We start from the raw sequence: 20686 nt of genomic DNA on the forward strand, positions 1-20686 counted from the left end.
ATTTAAAACATGCGAGCCGGTCAAAGATCAAAATGAAAGTTTGACTTTTGGGAAAGATATTTCCTTGATTAATGTTAAATTAAAAGTTGCCTAGATTTCTATTAGGATATGGGTACAAAATTATAAAATGGTTGGTACAAAGAATTTTCGCGTCTGCAATCTTTTAATTATTCATTTTGCTCATGAAAAGTTAATTAAAAATGACAAATAATGTATTAATTCTAATCTCTTAAATTTTAATTCAGGTGGACCTTAATTTAAAGTTTCAGACATAAAATCCCCAAAAATATAAATGCCAATACCCACAAATATTAATTTCAGTGCCCCTCGTGAGAATGGTTCTTCTTGTTGAATTCTGCGTCAAACAAAATTTTGAAACATACAGATTATATATAAAAAATTATTTTTATCAGTTACTATTAATCACTCCACACCTTACATTTTATGAAAAACATCCTTAAACTCTATAAAAAAATATATATGTGAGATATGAGAATGAATAATAACTTATGTTTAGCATTTCTATATATAATCACGTTCTCAAGTGAGAAAAATTCCGGATAATTTTCTCCGAATAATTGGGAGATTATGTAGTTTTCTCCGAATAATTTAACGTTAATGGTAGACGAAAGTGGGGATTGGAAAGTTTTGAAAATTCGAAGGTCCAAACTTTGATGTAATTATTAGTTTTATAAGCATATTGTGAATTAAGTAAAAATTTGATAGATAAAGTATAATTAATCTTTTGTGTTTTCTCATTTTATTTTTTATTTTTTGTTTAATAATAGCTGACGGCCACCACGTGGCAAGGCTACGTTAAAGGGGCCAAATGCAAGGGGTACCATAAAGGGGCACCGTAGCATTTTACGTTTATAAGATAGACATGTGAATCTTATTGTATAAGGTTTATATTATCTATTAATAATATTTAATATTTTAGAATTCACATGTGAATCTATCTTCTGATTTATAAAAAAATTATATAAATTAAAAAATTATAGAAAATCTTAATAAGAAAAAGTTTTAAGATTCATACAATTTAAAGTTAAGAAGTCCTAGATCAATATATGGATGGTACAAGAGTAAATTTACGTGCTGTATTATTTTCTATGATCCATGATCCATTAAATTTACAATTCAACCAATCAAAACACTTTACTTTCGTAAGATTAAAAGTATTAAAGTTGTATTAGCAACTATAATCTCAAGAATAATATTAGATACAGACAATTTGAAGGTATTTAATTTCAGCACACTTCTTTAAAAAAAGTTATCTTTGGGGTTGAGAAAATAATTTTTCCTCTAAATTCTAAATTTAATTACTTTTTTAAAAAATAAAATATAGAAAACCTTCACATATTAAAAATATAAATAGAAAAATATTATAATTATAAAAAGATTTTATAAAAATAAACTTACAAATTAAAATATATTTTTATGATATATTAAATATATTTTATAATAAAAATAATTTTATAATCTAAAATCATACATCAATCTAACTTGAGATAACAATTTATTCATCTATTAAGAATCTTATCATTTCTCTAATCCGAACGTATGAACAAACATTAGTAGGACAGGACGTTTCAACAACCAAGGCTTTTGTTTTACTCGAACGACCCTCTTTAAGTATCGGACCCGGAAAAGACTTCAAACTTCAAAGCCGAACTCGTCTCTGTGCGTGTCTCTATCTCTCTCCTTTCTCTGTTATCAGTCATGGCTCAAACTACGCCAAACCACACACAAAAAGTGTCCGGCTGGGCAGCTCACGATTCCTCCGGCAAGATCACCCCTTACATCTTCACCCGAAGGTATAACAACTCGAAGAATTCTTTAATTTATTTTCCTTAAATGAACCACATATTTTCACTATTTCTCAATGTTTTCTCCGTTAATTGCTGATCATTAATCAAGATATCGTCCGTATGAATATGGCTTAAATATTTGTTGGCACGCAGAGAAAACGGCATAAACGATGTGACCATACGGATATTGTACTGCGGGATTTGCCACACTGATCTCCACCAAGCTCGGAATGACTGGGGCATCACCATGTATCCTATCGTCCCTGGGTAACGTCGACATAAGATCTATCTATCTATATATCTATCTCCAGCCTCCACCCTCTAGCGCGCGATCGATTTCTCTGTAATTTGTAGAAGAATCCTAACGCGGTTATTATTTAATTACTCGTGTATGTGCTATGGTAGGCATGAGATTACAGGGGTGATCACCAAGGTGGGAAGCAACGTAAAGAGGTTCAAGGAAGGAGATCGAGTTGGGGTAGGGTGCTTGGCCGCGTCGTGTTTGGAGTGTGAGTTTTGCATCAACTCTCAGGAGAACTACTGCGACCAGATGCAGTTTTCATATAATGGCATCTTCTGGGATGGTAGTATCACTTATGGTGGCTACTCCAAAATGCTAGTAGCAGATCACAGGCAAGTGCATCGACTACTCAAAATTAGTAGTAATACTGATAGAAAAATTCACTTATCCTCACTATATATCGCACATAATTTTTTATTTTTTTTCTTATTAAATATATGGTTTATCATTTCTTATTAAATATGTGGTATATAAATGATAAAGTAAAAGAATTTAATTAATTTAAAAATAAAAAATAAAATAAAATAAATATGATATGTGGCGTTAAGATTATGAGCAACAGGATTCGAGGTTGGTAGGGATCCAGCTTACTCTCGTCCATCTTTTTTAGACCACCGTTTCCATTCATGAATCACTTGGCTGCGTTTAAAAAAAAAAGAAGAGAAAAGAAGAGGATAGTGCTACACTCATGCCGAGAGATTCTCTCGATAAGTCATTTGGCATTTTGTTGATACATTTTTTATACTTTTAAATATTTTTAAAAAATTATACATTATTAAAAAATATTTTCTTAACTACTAATAAACAAAAAGAATAGCCAAAATAATGTCTCGGGACCACCTAAAAAAAACCATATTTTAAAGATTATTAAAAAAAATCATTTTATTTTAACTATTTTTTTTTACAAAATTTTTATATATATTTAAGATTCGATACTTAACATTATCCAAAAAATAAATTAAAAAATAAATAAAGTAAATGAAATATATAGCTTTTGTACGTTGTTATATATTATTTTACACCTGTCCTCGAACTTTCCTGGGTACTTCCCCGCATGCACAATTCATGGTCCCTCCATGCCTGCGAGCAAAAGATAGCATATTTTCTAATATTAGTTGCTAAGATAGTTGACTGAGAATGACGCTTAGGGAGGACTGGGAGTCAGCAACTTAGCACCCAACTAAAAACATATATAAAGTGAAAAATACTTTAACCATAAAAAAATTTATGTAAAAATAAATTTATAAATTGATGTGATTTGATATAATACGTCAGATTATAAAATTACTTTTAATATAGAATAGATCTAATACATCATATGAAGTCACGTCAATTTATAAATTTATTTTTGTGTAATATATTTGTTTATATAGCATTTCTCATATAAAATACTCGTATGGGGCACATATTCTTCACACTTTCAAATGCATTTGTGCTTCAAGTACACATCAGTTTCCACCAATTTTTTTTTTTATAAACTATATTTTATAATTCTGAACTTTATTATATATATATATAGATATATATTTTGCTTAGACTTGTAATTATTGAAGTTGGCAATTGTTACTCTAAACTACCAACTTTTGATAACTTGTAGTATGGTACTCTTGTTTAAGATTTAAACTTAAAGATCATTAATGAACATTAATATAATCTTTCACATAATTTTAATGGTCAAGTTTGGCTCAGGATGTATATATATACAATTACCAAGAATATGGGTAATCTAGGACATCAATTATAGATTAGGGTAGTTAGATAGCAAGGGATATAAATAAATAAATAAATATATTGTAATTCATGATGCGAAATATAATCTCTTTATATGCGCATGATCTGATCACCAATATATTGAAGATGAGATTCGATTTCCAAAAATATCTCACAAAAGTAATTTTATAAATTGATATGACTTATATTAATAAGATACGTCGTTAGCTTTACAATAAAATTAAGTGGCTAACTGTACAATCTAATATACTGTATCAAATCATGTCAGTTTATAAGTTTACTAATTTATAGAATCTTTTTACGGATAAAGCATATGATCTCATTGAAGATTGCTACGATGAAATTAATGTTGACCAACAATATTCTATATCAATATGTGTGTAAATAATTATATATATTGACATATCTGTAAATATTGTAATATTTGGCATGAAGGTATGTGGTGCACATTCCGGGAAATCTGCCCATGGACGCAGCAGCACCGCTTCTATGTGCCGGAATAACCATATTCAGCCCCATGAAAGAAAATAATATGGTAGCGTCGCCGGGGAAAAAGATGGGTATAGTCGGTCTGGGAGGCCTTGGACATGTGGCTGTCAAATTTGGCAAAGCATTTGGTCACCATGTCACCGTCATCAGCACCTCTCCATCCAAGGAAAAAGAGGCTAAACTGCATTTGGGCGCAGATAACTTTATACTGAGCACCAGCGCCGAACAAATGCAGGTTTTTATGGCCTTCCCTTCTCTCGAGATTACATCCCTGCAATTGCTTGGAATTTTTGAGATTTAGATTGAATTATACGTATAATATGCTGCAGCAGCTTCTATGCATTATATTTAGAATTTTGTTACGTACAAGTAAGTTTGCATACCAATTTGTGTATTGATGTTATTATCTTCATATTCTAAATTTAAATTAGCACTGTTTTCAATAAAATCTACTTTCTGACCAATCATATTTAATAAGTGCACGTATTAATGCACAAAATCGTTTACAATTAGATTTTTCCTTATATTTATGAGAAATGTTTTAGCCTGATATACAAATTGACATAACTTGATCTGATATGTTAGATTGTAAAATTAATTTTTGGATCCATTTGATTCAGAAAGTGTTTCATCTCATCTCATCATTATAATTTTTTTAAATTCACACACAAAATATAATAAATAATTCAAAATTTTCAAATTCAAAAACAATAATAATATTAAAAAATAATATTTTTTCAACTTTCATCTTTATTCTAAAATCATATCATCTCATATTTAAATCCAAACCAACTCTTATTATAAAAAAGATCTAATATATTATATAAAGTCATGTCAATTTATAGATTTATTTTTATAAAATATTTTTACGACAGTAGCACTTCTTTTTATTTATTGATACATTCAAAGTGTTTATCACAATTTCAATCCAAGTAAAGAAGTTAGGCTGTTTGAATTGAGAGACTTTCAACTTATTTCATCTCATCTCATTATTATAATTTTTTTAAATTTTTATATAAAATATAATAAATAATTTAATGTTTTTAAATTTTAAAATAAAAATAATATTTTAATAATATTTTATTTAACTTTTAATTTTTATTATGTCTTAGTCTTCACTGTCCGAATCCTTCCATACCACTTGTTATGCACGTGAATTTTTTACAGCTGAAATAGTATATTTATATGGTTTTGGACGACAGCATGAACCATCACCCGCCTCCCCTTCTGGTTGGATCTAGGATTCCTATCCTTTGTTTGTTGGATTTTTTCCCCATTCCTTTCCTGGACTGGTTGAGGACAAAGATTAAGAGTGAGTTTGAATGTTGAAGTGAATTGAATTGAGTTGAGATGATAAAATATTATTAAAATATTATTTTTTAATATTATTATTATTTTAAAATTTAAAAAAGTTGAATTGTTTATTATATTTTATGTTGAGATTTAAAAAAATTATAATGATAAATTAAGATAAATTAAGAGTAGTTCATGATCCAAGTAAGACTGCTATTCGAACACATTAGTGCATTTGCCCTTCGGATTTGAGTGAATTAAATTATTCAAGAAAAAAAAAAAAGAAAGGTGTCCTGATCAGACTCTTATCTACTTTTTGCAATTGTCTGGTGCAGGAAGCTCGGAAGACCCTAGACTTTATTATAGATACAGTATCAGGAAACCACTCTCTGGGTCCCATCCTGGAATTGCTCAAAGTGAATGGGACATTGGCACTTGTGGGTGCACCAGATAAACCCTACGAAATACCTTCTTTTCCTTTGCTTTTTGGTAAGAATTATGCTAATTTTTCAAGGCCTGGCCTTCGTTGTGATGCACAAGACGTAATAGATCAAAATACAAATAAATAAATTTTCTTTGCATTTATTTTACAGGAAAGAGAACAGTAAAGGGCAGTGTTATAGGAGGAATGACAGATACACAAGAGATGATGGATGTTTGCGGGAAACAAAACATTACGTGTGACATCGAACTTATCACACCCGACCAAATCAACGAGGCGATGGAACGCCTCGCTAAGAATGATGTTCGCTATCGTTTTGTCATTGACATTGCCACAGACTCATCTAATAAGCTTTAACAAGGGTACGTATAACGTAGTAGGACTTGGAAGCATTGGCTGATGCTGATCCCCTGATCTGTTCACTTGTGTTCTTGTTCTGTATAATAATAGAGTAGGTGAGTCCGTCGAGAGTCAAGCGACTCAATTAGCATGTGTACGTTTCAAAGTTCAAGCACGTCCCAAATGAATAATACTCTCTCGATCGATCTCAACCTCAAATAATAAAGGCTAAATTACTTTTCAGATATATTAGATTTGTAATTTCTACGTACTGGTATTTGTGATTTAAAAAGTTTAGAATTAATCTTAGGGTTGGAATCATATTTTAATACAAGATAAATTATATTTGTAGTCTTGGGTTACGTAAGTACTGCATAATTTTTTTGAAAACAATAAGTAAATATGATATCCACATAAAAAATTAAATTTTTAAATGGTAGATTTCACTTTTTTAAAAAAAAAAATATGCAGCAACACACATGATTGTATATAGCATTACTATTAATATAATAAATCCACCAAAATTCAACGTGTTTATTGACGAAAAAAGATGATACAGTACATAAGTGCCATGTATCTGAGAGTGTGTCATGATATTTGAAGTCATGGAGTATACAAATATCGCGTATTTCTTTTAATAAAAATGAAAAAATATAGGTTTCACATTAAAAAATTAATTAATTAATTTTTTAATGATATACCCTATTATTTTTTAAAAGGAATATACGATATTTTTACAATATATGACTAAATCTATCATTATTAAGGGTTGTAACTTTGTGTCATGAACTGGGTTTCGAATCTGTTGAATATGAAAGTGATGCAAAGATGGTTGTAGAAGCAATCAATGCAGGAAACTCAGATTTTTCATGATCAGGTCAGATAATTGAAGCCATAAGGCATATTATGGATTGGCATCCAACTTGAAAATTTTCATTCATCTTAAGGGAAGGAAACAAAGTTGCTGATGTTGTTGCAAAATTAGTTTTGTCTCCATCTGGTCCCTCCTCCATCCAGATGTGGTCCTTCCTAATATTGCTTTTGATAAGTCTTGTATCAGTTGAGTTATGAAATGAAAGTTATCTTTTTCAAAAAAAAAAAAAAAAAAAAAATTCTAATACATTAAGGGTGTTGGCTACTGGACTTATGAATCGATTTTAATCCCTGTTTAAGTGCCAAGTATTTTATATTAATTATAAAAACCTTACAATCTTACACATCATATCAATTTTAAAAATTTATGTATAGATTAATATATTTTCTTCTTGTTTCATTTTGATCAGTTTCTCAAGAAAAGAGTTTGTTATTTGCACATTTTAACGTCTATATATTGGAAAAGAAAAATCAATTACACTTGAACGATATGTGCCCACGTGGCTAAATACTAGTCTCAATTAATTGGTGTCGGTTTTGAGGGAGTGGAAGCAAGGATGTCTTCGAATTTAAGAGCTAATTTTGAGGCCGAAAGCAATCGTATAATACTGTATGCTAAAGAAATCAAAGCTTTGCCTTCCCAAATTTTAGGAAATATTTAACTGTATGTATTACAGTACACACCCTGGTAGGATTTAAATCTTATACCGTTATATCAAAGACATATAAATAAATATAAAAAACAAAAATTATGTTCATCATCCATACACTACATAGTTTTTTTTTTTTTTTTTTTTTAGCAAGTATGTAATGTAAGAATAATAAATAGAAGAACTCATATATAAAATGCATCTTACAATATAAAATATATCATTTTATTTGTCAGATTATCTTACAAATTAAATCTTACCACATGAATGATGTGATTGGTGTGTTCTACGCTTGCAAATAGAAGAACTTTATTTATAATTATCTTTATAAGTTAAAAAATCATATTTATAAGCCGGAGTGGATAACCTAGTAAAATGTTTATATGATATAATTTAATTTGAAAGAAAAATTTTAAAATTTGAATTTTACAAATTAAATATTATCATTTAAATAATGCGGATCATGATATACTCTACACACTGATTTATAAATAGAATAACTCTTATGAATTTATCCAACAAAAAGTGATGCTTTTAATATTAGAAATACTTAAAAGTTTCATGACATATATAAATCAATACTTGCAATTTTGCTTCTATAACCATACGTCTTTATGCGCAAGTTATTGAAAAGAGTGAAAATTTTATAATTAAAAATTTAAAATTTAAATTTAAAAATATATAATTTTATGCGTAAAAATGATATGTACGTGTACCACAACTCATCTTAAGAATCAAGTCAGGTGTCATAAATTAAAGTTAATCGACAAGGAAAGTTAAGAGCAATGTGAACCCAGTCTGGTTTGGCTAATAATTACTGGATTTAATAAGCATGGTGGACCCAAATGATCAGTAATCAACTAACCTGTATCACCAACAATCACTTTCATTTAAGATCTTAAGTGGAAAATGACAAACCAAATCTTGAACATCATCAATGGAAACGTACATAACACAGTTCCATCTACAAAACTTCATTGGCAGCTTGAAATGTGAAGCACACGGTACAGAAAATTAGCAGCAGTTTCTACGCATGTACCCCAACAAAAGCATTCTTTACAAGCAGAGAGAACTCACCGTGTGAGCGACGTTTACGTGGGACCAAAGCCATATCCAATGAATTAAGGCGGTGCAATGACGGCCAAGTACTTCTTCCTTTCTTTTGTTCTCCATCTCCAGTACTTTAAATTAATAATTACAAAAGCTCCATATACGTACACAAAGACGCCAAAACTACTGCAGATTTTATTTGATATTTCAAGACGTACAGGATCTGTTCCAACTGATCGCACCTCTTGATTTCTCAGTTTCTGCTTATTGTATTCTTTTAATGACCCAGATGAGAAAGATTGGTTGGCCCAAGTTGAAATTTCCCTTTGGAAGGGCAGGTTTGATTCTATCTTATGATCTTCTTCTTTTATCCTGTTCATAAAGTTTTTCAAATCCTTCTCAATTATTTATTGGGGAAAAGGACGTTGCTGTCTTCTCTGTTAACTGTTGTTTTGTGTTTTGGTCACAGCTCGATCTCGGAAGGAAAGGGCAAATAGCTTGTCGAGCAAGTTAAGCGTGAATGAAGAATACATGGAAGCTTTCAGAACCAAGTCGTACATAGAAATATGGAGCAAAGTTCAAGGTCAGCTGGGAGGAACAAACAATATTAGTAATAGCAGTAAACTCTCTTCATCGCCTTCTCTTCCTCTCTATCTGCATCTTTCTGAATATTTACTCGAACCAAGTCAAGAAACCCTTGTGGAAATGATACAAGGCATGAATCTTCATTACCTTTTAATGAATTATTTTGAAGCCAGCTTTGAAGCGTGTAAAGTCTGTGAATTACTCCTTCAAAGCATCCATCAAACGCGTGCTAATTATAGGAAAATCAAGCTGGGTAGAAGTGGGCATGATCATGCAGATCATTATGCTGATAAGCAATATTGCCAGGCTCTCCTCTGTGAGCTTGCTGCATTTGCAGTGTCAAAAAATCCATTATCGAATATTAGTACAATGCAATTTCGTGATATTCATGATGGCCACATGGCATTGTTCCATAGACTAACATCAAAATACAGAAAGATCAAAAGGGGAGCAAGCTTTCATAGAATTTGGAAGAGGGCTTGTGGGATTAGTCTTTGTATATCACATACTGCACTTCTGATTCTACTCCTGATATTGGCACTCCATAGCATGGTTGGAATCGTGGCAGCACCAACGCTACTTGCATTTTCCTTAGATTCATCCACAAAGAAAATGAAGGGGGGTTGTGGAGGTTTTAAGACTAGATCATTGCTTGATAGACTTGGTGAGCAACTTGATGTTGCAGCCAAAGGGGTTTACATATTGATCAATGATTTCGATACTATAAGCCGGATGGTTAAGAGGTTAAACGATGAGGTAGAGCACCGGAAAGCTGTTGCGGATATGTGTGTTAGGAATGGGAAATGTGAAATATTAAAGGAGGTTGTGAGGGAGTTTCATATCCATGAGTCAAGCTTTCTGGACCAGTTAGAAGAGCTTGAAGAACACATCTACTTGTGCTTTCTCACAATAAACACGTCCAGGAGGCTTGTAATTCAAGAGATAATGGAGGCTCACCATTGACACAGATCTTCATAAGAAAATGAAAATAGACGGTGACAGTTCTTGTTGATCCATAAGAGTCAATTCGAGATGAAGAGTGTTGTGGAATAGATTTTGTTAATCCACAATGATGACTGATCCTCATGATGTTTAATCTGTTCAAGTTCTTATCTTTTCAATTCGTCATTCTTTTTGTATTTAGTTAGTACTAAATATGGCTCTGAAACAAGTCAATTTATACAACTCACATTGTATTCTTCATGTCCGGCTCCACACTGAATTTTAAATATATTATGTATTTTGAGACAATAATTTTAAAAGAAAACATGGAAACAAGAAGAAAAACTAAAGCTTCCCTGACTGGGATTTAGAATGCATGCCGGGAGAATTAGCATCATGAAGCTCGTCGCCAGTGGTGAGGTTACCTGGCAGGGCCATCAAATGAACTGATGAAAAGGAACACAAATCATGCAAGCACTTCCATGGGGCAAGCTTCACTCAGTTTTCTTCCCTCTCTCAAGGCTCCGTAAAGTAACGACATGCTCGATGATTAAAATTCCCCAAACCTCTTATAATGGCAATCTGCTGGTTGTGGCATGATAATGGCAATGTACCCTTCTCTATCTGCCTGGTGGGGAAAAGGCAGATGCACTTAAATTACAAACTAGCAATATCTTCCATGAATGCTACTAGCAAAATGAAGAATCAAAACCAATTTTATACGGGAAAATCATGGAAGCCATGAGAAATGACCATGTCAGCCATTTTTTTAGCTTAGATCAATTGTAGACAACCTGTACGTGTACTTCAGTTTCTTCTTTTTATAATTTTTATTACCTATTTACTCCACCAACATCCTAAAAGCCAGTCACTGATAAACTATCTATTCTATGAGTCAAAATCAACCACTTTCCAATGCCAGAATATATCTTGTATCCTGTGTCTTATAGTCTCCTAGATGATTTTCTAGACAGCTGAACCTACCAATACATTCTGCTTCGTTGGATTAGAATATGATTGGATTAAATTCTCAGAATACCAATATCCTGTTTGTTGAAGCACCAATGACCGTTCATAAAGAGTTATCGACAGCCAAGTTTCCTCGTTGCTTTGCATACCAAAATTGAGTGCATCCAGGAGGTCTTTAACTGATTATGAAAGTACATATGATATGGTCTACCAACACATTGCAGAAAATACACATGAAAACAGAGTTTGTTCTCCCTGATTACCATATAGAAAACTGGCTAATAGATGCAATCTACTGTTCATTTTGGATGTCGAGAGTAAAACATATATATGCTTTTCACCCACTGTATCACTACTCAATGTACTCATGACTACTTGTTTTACTCTCATCAACTACTACATTATTCTCGAATGCCATTGCTGAAGTTGATCAAGTCTTGTATAATTACTTGCGCAGCACCTTTCTCTGCATATTTCCCAACAAATCTCTGACTTATTAGAAGGAAAACAAGTGACTGCATAGTTTATACCATCCAGAAAATGAAATGCAGAAGCAAATGCCTAGCAGGTACTTTGTCTCTAATAAACGAATATTGATAGGCTCTTATCTCATTAGGTTATGCATGCTTCGTACTATATTAAAGCAGATACCGTATAAATTCTGTTATAATTTTTTTGAATAATCCAAAAACATTTGTATGAAACTCCAATTCCCCATTAATGAAACTGTCACAATAAGATTAATATTACAAGCATATATATATATATATATATATATTGCGTAAATTTAAAATTTTCTACAGGCTGAAGGCATTTTCACTGCGCTTCTTATTGGTGTCCCACAACAAATAATGCAAAATCGACACAGCCCCCCACAGAAAGCTGTGAGGATGGATCAAGCATAATGCCTTGTCTTTGTTAAAAAATGCAAACAAGTAGTAGCTTCGAGTTCTTGAGTTTGCTCCCCATCTCAGCCACCGACCAGAACTGTTATGTCCTAACCACCTCAACGACCCAAAAAAAGAGTGGCGGGCTGCTTCAGTAAATTGGTAAGCACGCCTCTGCCTATGGGCTTCCAAACCCCAAAACCCTCAAACCCTGAAGCTGTTTTTCATCTTAGAACTGTACATTGCTGGAGAAGGTTTGGCCAAAAGCCCAGTTGGAAGACACAATGTTTTGGAACAGTCTGGTTTCTCCATCTGTAGTGGTGACTTTGAAGGACAGAGGCTGGCCATTGAGATAGACATTCGATTGCCAATTAGATCCCCAGTTTCTTGACATTGCCATCCAGTTAGTTTTCGAGCCTTTAATGGACACAGATTGAATAGATCCAGCTCCTGCCACATTACTGATCAAAACCAGCTCAAAATAGTCCCTTCCATTGATTGTGAATCTAACACCGCCATGCTTCTTGCAGGGAACCCTGCACCATCAGAATCCAAAGAACATTAGCTAATATGTTAATGAAGTGTACAAACCTTTACTCTGATACTATGTTAAAATATCACTTGCTCCAAATGCTTGAGCTGATGGGAATAAGTCAATTTAATCTTTTAAGTTTTATGTTAACAGAAGTGAAAGAAACAAGAGTTAATACCTTTGGAACAACACAGGCACAATCCCTCCCTTGTAAATGCCAATCTTTTCCCAGGCAGGTTGAGCCATATCAAAATGCTGGAGAGGAGGGTTGCACCAGCCTCCATTGTTGCTTGGAAGATCATAGTTTGGAGGGCAGAAGTTGGTTGCAGTGACTGTCACAGACAATCCCTTCTTACACCACTTAGAGTCAACATTATAATCACATATGATCTTATAACATTGCCCACAGGAAGCTCCATCGTTGAACAATGCAGTACTTAAGGCTGCAGTCCTGGTTCCATACCCGGTAGAAAACAAGTTCCCATAACCACAAGCTCCTCCTGCAGCAAAACCATGACTCATTAAGATTCAGCCGTGTCTTTGAGAAAAGAGGAAAATGAAAGGTATGTTGAAATGGAGTTTTACATACCCATAGTTCCTGAAGCATCACTGCCACCATAAAAGGTAGCATGAGCTTTAGTCCACCCGGAAGGTGAAAATGCATTGGCATGGATGGAAAAATAGCAGAGTCCAGAAAAGATTGCTAATACAGAAATTATTTTCGCCATCTTATGCTAGCCCAGTGAAGGAGAACAAACCGAGACAAATGGAGGAAAGAGTTGGGAGTTTTATCAATGGCTATTGACATTTCCAAGCACAAAAACTTCCTCTATAAATAAGGGACCAGATTCAAAAATGCTAAAAATTTTACATGTGAACTCTGCAAGTAGAGAGAGCTTATATGTTTTATTTAATTGAATTGTATATTGGGACCTGAAGATTTCTGAGCCTCATTCAATTATTCCCATGTTCTCTAAACTCTTACCTCCTGCACCCACATGCTTTCCCCATCAGAAGGGCCGTGAATAAATCGAAATCCACACTCACAATGTTCTTTTATTTTTATTTTTTTGTTTTCAGATTTGTCAATGTGTCGGTTGCTGCCACTTGAAGATAAGATGAAATTTTTAATGATTTTGTAATGGCATATTTTGGTTAGATCATAGCACACAACTTCACATGGTACTACTACTTTGAGCCATATGATACATGGCATTATTCTTCATGTGCAAAGAATATGACCCGCTTTGACATTTGGGGAGACTGATTATATTAATGGGTTTATATTTTATTTTCAAAAAAAAAAAAACAGACCAAACTATCCTTCATAAGTGGATCTATACTTGTAAGGAAGGGTATATTTCAAGATATAACAACAATGAGTAATTTTAGGACCATATTTTTCTTCTATTTATTTATTTATTTATTCCGACGAGTTTAGCTCAACGAGGTGGAATGACTACAAAAGTGAATAACTTCATCTAAACAGGAGTCCTACAAAAGTTATTTTACAAGTTAATGTGCCTATCAATTTTCTCATGAGTTGAACTTTTGAATATCAGAGCATATTTCCAGTCGGCCTGCAAGGTATCAAATGCTCCTTTTATCTAAGTTTTAAGGAATATAATAAATCAAATTTATTTATGTGTCATTGGGATCTACCATTGAATCAACACATGTCATGTGGTTTATTAGCATGATGATCGTCAAGCAAAGCCGCGAAAATGGCCTGTTTCGTAAGTATATAAAAAGAGGCCAACACAATACACAACTGGCCATGATTAGGCAGCCATATGAATCTTCAATACGAAAATTATTTACTATAATTAAAGGAATTGTCATGCTTAATAAGAAGTAATGAATTTCTTGAGACAGCTCGCGCATTCACACCTCAAAGGTGGTTTGAGAAATAATCTCGCTTCGTTAAATAAATTCTAAATTCTTAAGCATTAATAATGAATTGACTCATACAGCGCATGACAAATAAAAATTAGAAAAGGAGATCAGAGGACTAGAGACCCCAACGTACATTATTTTTATAAATTTATTTTTATAAATTTATTTTTATATAATCCTTTTTATATCCGTAGCAATCCACTTTTTATAATTCGAGGAATTAAATCCCATCACAAGAGTTGGGAGACAATAGATTTTAGATCTTGAAATTTAAATGAAAATATTATTTGTACTTACAATTTTTTTTTTCTAAATAACTGTAACTAACATAACATAACAATACGTGCAAATATGTAAGTTATTGATACGGTAAAGATTATGAAATTAAAATTCAAAATTTGAATTTAAAAAGAAATTTGATAAAATGAATATTATAGTACACGTAGCACTACTCAATGTATTCCACTTTTTATATATTCCATCAAGTAGTGTGAGAACCTGACTGTCAAATTGCTTTACGAAGGATCTACTGCTGCCACTAGCCAGCATTAACGGCCACGATTCTATGAGGTCAAGGCCATATTCGATCACATGCTGCGATATAATTCCCCAATGACTGCGACCATAAAACTCTCGCATGGTATTTCACAGGACTTGGCTTTAAAACCATCGGCGTCTCAGCAAATTGGTGCCTAAATCTATTTTCTTCTTTGTAAACAAAGCAAAAAATGGTGCAATCGACCCAACAAACAAAAGCAAAAATTGTGCCTAATTCAAATCAATGGAACGAAACTGTCCCAACAAAAAGATAATAATAATAATAATAATAGTCTTCTTCGAGGAAAATGAAATATTCATGGGGATTTATAAAGCGGAAACAAATGCAGATATAAGAAATGTATAAGGCTCTTTTCACAACACAAAACTAACATCCAATGTTAAAAATCATCATCTTCTTCACACAGATATTCATGTACCTGGCGGCAAGTTCTTGCTCCTGCTGTTGCCTCTCTCTCTCCCCTCTTTTCAGAACTTTACTTCTCCTTGTACGTATTTGGAAGGACCCGAACTGCTTCATTGTACATTTCAAGACAGAAAGCAATCCCCTGAGAGTTCAAAGCAACTTCTGACTCATTAGGGGAGTAAAAATCTCCAATTTCCTGTGATACCATCCATCCATTTCCATAATCCAAGGTGGAGGCTCCATCAGAAACCAGGAAGTGTCTGGAAAACCACGTTTGGGCTGGGCAAGTTCTTTGCCATGGCATTACCCTCACCCTTCACATTTATGAAAAATATACACACATGCATATGCCCCAGTAGATAATGTACACATACACCTATATCTATAGTGTGTGTGAGGGAAAGGCCACCATGATCAAGAACTTTTGGAACCCCTTATTGCAACATCCCCAGCATATACATCCAATTTTCGAAATGCATAATAAGAAGCATTAATTTATCCTAAGAAAATTTAAAAAAAGGTATTAATTTGACACCAAAACTCTCCAAACAAAAATAAAAGAATGCGGCTCAGTCAAAATGGAAAAGTACAACTGTCCAAGCATGTCACCTAAATCTACCACAAAAAGGGTTTGCCTCATTTGGGAGCAATTCCAAACTCGCAAGTCTACAGCACTACCATATGAGTATGACCTACAATAAGTACTAGCACGGGACCATAAATGGTACTAACAAGAGAGAATGAAACATAGATCGGAAAGTTCCATAACTAGAGTCATTTCCATCGTGCTTGTGGAAGCCCACTCAATGTCTCATGCAGTTGCCGGGATCAGTCCATTGGATCTAAAGCCACGGCCTCTTCCACGATTTCCCCTCCCACGGCCTCGTCCTACCACAGAGCAATACCATCACATTAAATTTAGTAATCCCTATCACTACAAGAACAAATAGAATTGAAGAGGGCTGTCTCCTTTTAGTTTACTATCAAATCGTCTGGGAAGACAATGTGTTGAAACTTATCCAAATTCTCATGATTTGTCAATTATAATCCATTAAACAAAATCAAACAGATGCGACCAAGACTTGCTTTGATAAAAGGTTTGCCTCTGACTTGATAAATCATATGATTGCAACAAAACTGAGGCAGTTCTTCTTTGATAGGTCAAAATTTAGGCAGTTCTATTGTTCAACTGAGGATCACAAAGGACATTTTATAGATTGTGATGAAATCATGGCTTTACCACATCTCTGAATTGAGTGGGGCCATCACAAACAATGTTCTACTCAAGGTTTGATTAATGGCTGACAAACAAAAAGAAAAGGGAAGGGAGTTAAATTTATATGACTTCTCTTTCATCTTTAAGGTCTTTGGAAGCTTCGAGTATTATTCAAAACTTGTGGTTAAAGGTAAGCCATCAATTAGTTATCAGATCATGCATCAATTAAATATTGCCAAACACATTTGCAAAATGCTTATGGCGGTAAGTATTTTCCAAGGGAGGGTTCAGGTCCTTTGTTCTCCCAATAATGAACGAATTTCCACAAGAAAGAAAAGGAAATTGACCAAACCCACACCCATTTTTAAAAAGAAAATGCAAGAATGCTGGTGCTCCACCTACAGGAACCTATTCAACAATACCCAGAGTATTAAACCAAAAAAAAAAAAAATTTACCACGGCCTTGAACAGGTGCTTCTCGATGGTATCCTCCCTCTTGCTGTGTATCAACTTGAGGTCCACTATACCATCCCCTTCCACGGCCACGGAAACCACGTCCTCTTCCACGTCCCCTACCCCTTGCATTGCCTCGACCGCGGTCCCAACCTCCATCCTCATAATCAGCTGCCACAAAACCATTCCCTGAAATAAAATGTAAAATCTATCACGAGACATGTCGTCATGCTACCAAAAATCCTTAATATAATTATAAAAAAATCCCTAATATTTCAGAAAACTGATGTACTATCACATGTTGCTTATTTATAATGTGAAGAAACGGATAACACAGTCTGCATCATTAGTTTTAACAGAGGAAAACAAAAAAGGAGATCTCTCTAAAAGTCATTGTTCAATTCCTGCTCACTGCCTTTCCATTTGCAAGACCTATTTGAGACAACTCTCTTGAACTTGACACTCACACATTTAGTCTGCCATCAATTAACAAGAATCGAAATCTTCGACCCAATAAAAAAAAAAAAAAAAGACAAGATATTATGAAATTGAAAGTGTGCAAATAGATATAAAATGTGAAATGCCTCTAGCTTTTGCCCTTCCTCTGCCACCACGGCCCCAACCTCGACCATTAGGTGAACCCTCTGCAACATACAAAGAAATTGAGCGAATTCAAATAAGACAATATCAGAAAGATAAAAGGATAATGATGGTGTGGAACTACCTCCATCATAATCAAACTCTGTAGATGGCTTCACCTGCTCTGCGGGTAATGGAGGCTGGTACCTGAGAACATAAGCAATCCAGAAATGATATGTGACGATAGATATCTGCAAACGATCACAGAAAATCCATCTAAAAAGTAGATAAAATCCTGCCAAACAGTGTTCAAGTTAAAGCTCAACCTCCATTAACACCTTATCTTTCAAAATCAGCCCAATAATCCCATAAATGTAAGTTATAGAAGTCCAGATTCCCTTCAAAAATAACTATCTACTCAGCTTTCAACTTGTAAAGATTAAAAAGGCCTCATGCCAACCTCAACAAAACCATGGCAAGATAAGCAAAGCAACTCATACTTCCATTGCCACCAACACAATCCACATGTAACTATCACATAATAGTTTTTTTTTTTTTTGGTAAGTAACTATCACATAATAGTTTATAAACTGCAGCATGTAGATGCTAAGAGAGAGAATTCAATATCGTCTTCCCAGATGAAAGGGACACAAAAAAATTGTTGATGGTACTTACAATCACATCACACAGCTCACACCACAAATTTATCAGACAGCACTTGAAGCATTTAATGAACTCCATAATAGTTCCAACATATCAAAAACTTGGAACAATTCTAATTTCTATCTTGCAAGTATATCGAAAAAATTCCATAAATTCACACAAAAAGAGAAGCACCTACCGATTTGCATTCAATACTAAATGTCAACGAGTAAAAACTCACCCAACAGAGGATGTATTTAGTTCCTTCTTTGAAAGGGTTATTGTTATCATTGACACATGCCTTGTGGTTTCCAATCTGTGATAAACACAACAGAATAAGTCATTGGAACATCTATAATCATAAATAACCCAAGAATAGGAATCTAACCCCTTTCAAAAAATTTAAAATGCAAAATTTCTTAAAATAAAGTTGAAGCTCTTCTTACGGAAGGAGGCCTTCCTCTAGGGGCTCCCATGTATCAGTTATATCGGTGGATCCAATTGAAGTATTCTGATGAAGGCCAACAATTCTTCTCTGCATGGAAATAAAAAAGATCATATTGAAGCATATTCATCCTAACTGGGAAAAAAAGTCCAATTCTCAGCCCATTGATAGGCAAATTGTAAGAACAACCTTAATTAACTCCACAATTGTCACTGTCTTGTTGATGGCTCTTCCCATTGCCTTGAATACAATTTCACTTGAACCTTTTTCCTCCTACAAATAATATAAAAGGACAAGCAGGGGATTAAAAGACATAAACTAAAACAAAAAATTTAGTGGAGAAAAGGAAAACATTATTACCATGAAACATAAATTCATCAAAATAACTGTTTGACGAAAGGTCTACCTATAACAAAGTAAGCCCTAACAAGGAAAACCCACATACTTGGAAGGCTAGCACAACCATTCCACATTGTGTTAAGAAAAATCAATCTCTTGGTCCCCTTGGTGGTTTTAACTGGTTCAAAATTCATTTCATTTGAGAATACATGATTGGACCTAAGATTTTAGACAATTCCAGCGATAAATGCTCTTTCTCGAAGCTTCCAAATTGTTTTCAAAAGGCCCCAAACAACAACAACAACAACAACAATCACTTAAACCGAAACCCAACAATTTCCCTGGCGTTTCAGAGTCAGTTCAACAAATACAAATTTGACAAATAGTTTTCCTAAAAGGCCCCAAACAATTCTATACAACGCTTGTAAAAACAGCCAACTAATCAGAGGTTTTTCACCACAAAGAATTCAACGATATAACCATGCAAAGGGAAATTGGAGAAAGAGTGCGAGAGAGAGCAATACTTGAAGCAAGCTCATGGCATAGGTGATATAGTTGCGCATCCTTCCCTGACTCGTAATACGAATCTCATTCGCATCAATCGGCGTCTCAGCTCTCGGCTTCTCCACTCTCTGGTACCGATCCATCTTCTCAACCAAAAAACCAAAAGCACATCAGAGCCAAGCACGGAAATCAAGAACAGCTACCATTACGAACAAGAGATTTAAGGCATGAAATAAAGAACACCTATCATTACCAACAGAATTTGAGGAAAATATCACCTAAAGATAAGAAAAGTGATTTCGGAAGAAGGGGGAAGAGAAACAAAACAAAGTAGTTTGAGAGTAAAAATCTAGGATTTAGATAGATATGTTGGGTCTGTTACCGTGGTTCGTTAGGATAAGTTTGCTCCACCAAGAAAGAGCCCTCTTCTACGGCTTCGTTTCTTCTTTTACGCCCTAATCTCTTCCCGACACATTACGCAGTTTATATACTCACACTTTTCCGAAACTGCCCCAACCAAATCTTTATCCGGTCCATCCAGTTTTTCTTTCTAGTACATCCTTGAAACTCCGTTGGATATATAGTTTTGAGAAATGAAATGATATTTATAGTCGTGACTCGTGGTGTGTAATTGTTGTACAATATTTTTAGAAAAATAAAAAATAATATTTGTAATTGTAAAGTACGTAAGAATTGTATAATTATTTTAAAAAAATAAATAAATATGAGACTTACGTAAAAAAAATTAATTTTTTAA

At 33.7% G+C, this 20686-nt stretch overlaps 4 protein-coding genes across 6 annotated transcripts; 2 read left to right on the forward strand and 2 right to left on the reverse strand.

The window, feature by feature from the left end:
- The first annotated feature begins 1664 nt into the window (after positions 1–1664).
- Positions 1665–6650, forward strand: LOC121263005 (probable cinnamyl alcohol dehydrogenase 6). Its single transcript, XM_041165761.1, has 6 exons — positions 1665–1814; positions 1962–2075; positions 2214–2441; positions 4276–4564; positions 5958–6111; positions 6216–6650. The coding sequence occupies exons 1-6, from the start codon at positions 1720–1722 to the stop codon at positions 6419–6421; spliced, it is 1086 nt and encodes a 361-aa protein (XP_041021695.1). The 5' UTR covers positions 1665–1719; the 3' UTR covers positions 6422–6650.
- A 2229-nt stretch (positions 6651–8879) lies between these two features.
- LOC121262988 (UPF0496 protein At1g20180) lies at positions 8880–10764 on the forward strand. 2 transcript variants are annotated; one of them, XM_041165731.1, is made up of 3 exons: positions 8880–9071; positions 9266–9314; positions 9446–10764. In XM_041165731.1, the coding sequence occupies exons 2-3, from the start codon at positions 9266–9268 to the stop codon at positions 10522–10524; spliced, it is 1128 nt and encodes a 375-aa protein (XP_041021665.1). In that variant the 5' UTR covers positions 8880–9071; the 3' UTR covers positions 10525–10764. The 2 variants fall into 2 exon arrangements, with proteins under 2 accessions (XP_041021665.1, XP_041021664.1); XM_041165730.1 differs by lacking the exon at positions 8880–9071 and having other exon boundaries at positions 9078–9314.
- Positions 10765–12183: 1419 nt separating this feature from the next.
- LOC121263091 (expansin-A11) lies at positions 12184–16152 on the reverse strand. Of its 2 annotated transcripts, XM_041165882.1 has the most exons (4): positions 15765–16152; positions 13481–13879; positions 13070–13391; positions 12184–12895 (listed from the first exon to the last, which is right to left on the reverse strand). In XM_041165882.1, exons 2-4 carry the CDS (start codon positions 13617–13619, stop codon positions 12589–12591), a joined length of 768 nt encoding a protein of 255 aa, XP_041021816.1. In that variant the 5' UTR covers positions 13620–13879; positions 15765–16152; the 3' UTR covers positions 12184–12588. The 2 variants fall into 2 exon arrangements, with proteins under 2 accessions (XP_041021816.1, XP_041021815.1); XM_041165881.1 differs by lacking the exon at positions 15765–16152 and having other exon boundaries at positions 13481–14446.
- Positions 16153–16292: 140 nt separating this feature from the next.
- LOC121263095 (ribonuclease P protein subunit p25-like protein) lies at positions 16293–20472 on the reverse strand. The gene is made up of 9 exons (XM_041165888.1): positions 20312–20472; positions 19950–20072; positions 19276–19359; positions 19088–19176; positions 18883–18957; positions 18145–18206; positions 18005–18064; positions 17424–17609; positions 16293–16639 (listed from the first exon to the last, which is right to left on the reverse strand). Exons 2-9 carry the CDS (start codon positions 20070–20072, stop codon positions 16563–16565), a joined length of 756 nt encoding a protein of 251 aa, XP_041021822.1. The 5' UTR covers positions 20312–20472; the 3' UTR covers positions 16293–16562.
- Between the last annotated feature and the right edge of the window lie 214 nt (positions 20473–20686).

Source organism: Juglans microcarpa x Juglans regia, chromosome 4S (genome assembly GCF_004785595.1).
Source record: "Juglans microcarpa x Juglans regia isolate MS1-56 chromosome 4S, Jm3101_v1.0, whole genome shotgun sequence".
Classification (NCBI taxonomy): Eukaryota; Viridiplantae; Streptophyta; class Magnoliopsida; order Fagales; family Juglandaceae; genus Juglans; species Juglans microcarpa x Juglans regia.

Excerpts from the sequence above, each read along its gene's own strand:
- LOC121263095 (XM_041165888.1), bottom strand. The coding sequence starts at position 20,072 with ATGGATCGGTACCAGAGAGTGGAGAAGCCGAGAGCTGAGACGCCGATT. Across the intron at positions 19,177-19,275 it reads CAATTGTGGAGTTAATTAAG|AGAAGAATTGTTGGCCTTCA; the intron begins GTTGTTCTTACA and ends ATTTCCATGCAG. Across the intron at positions 16,640-17,423 it reads AGCACCTGTTCAAGGCCGTG|GACGAGGCCGTGGGAGGGGA; the intron begins GTAAATTTTTTT and ends GCTCTGTGGTAG.
- LOC121263005 (XM_041165761.1), top strand. The coding sequence starts at position 1,720 with ATGGCTCAAACTACGCCAAACCACACACAAAAAGTGTCCGGCTGGGCA. Across the intron at positions 2,076-2,213 it reads ATGTATCCTATCGTCCCTGG|GCATGAGATTACAGGGGTGA; the intron begins GTAACGTCGACA and ends GTGCTATGGTAG. Across the intron at positions 6,112-6,215 it reads TTCTTTTCCTTTGCTTTTTG|GAAAGAGAACAGTAAAGGGC; the intron begins GTAAGAATTATG and ends TTTATTTTACAG.
- LOC121262988 (XM_041165730.1), top strand. The coding sequence starts at position 9,257 with ATGACCCAGATGAGAAAGATTGGTTGGCCCAAGTTGAAATTTCCCTTT. Across the intron at positions 9,315-9,445 it reads ATTTCCCTTTGGAAGGGCAG|CTCGATCTCGGAAGGAAAGG; the intron begins GTTTGATTCTAT and ends TTTTGGTCACAG.
- LOC121263091 (XM_041165882.1), bottom strand. The coding sequence starts at position 13,619 with ATGGCGAAAATAATTTCTGTATTAGCAATCTTTTCTGGACTCTGCTAT. Across the intron at positions 13,392-13,480 it reads TGATGCTTCAGGAACTATGG|GAGGAGCTTGTGGTTATGGG; the intron begins GTATGTAAAACT and ends GTTTTGCTGCAG. Across the intron at positions 12,896-13,069 it reads GTGCCTGTGTTGTTCCAAAG|GGTTCCCTGCAAGAAGCATG; the intron begins GTATTAACTCTT and ends CTGATGGTGCAG.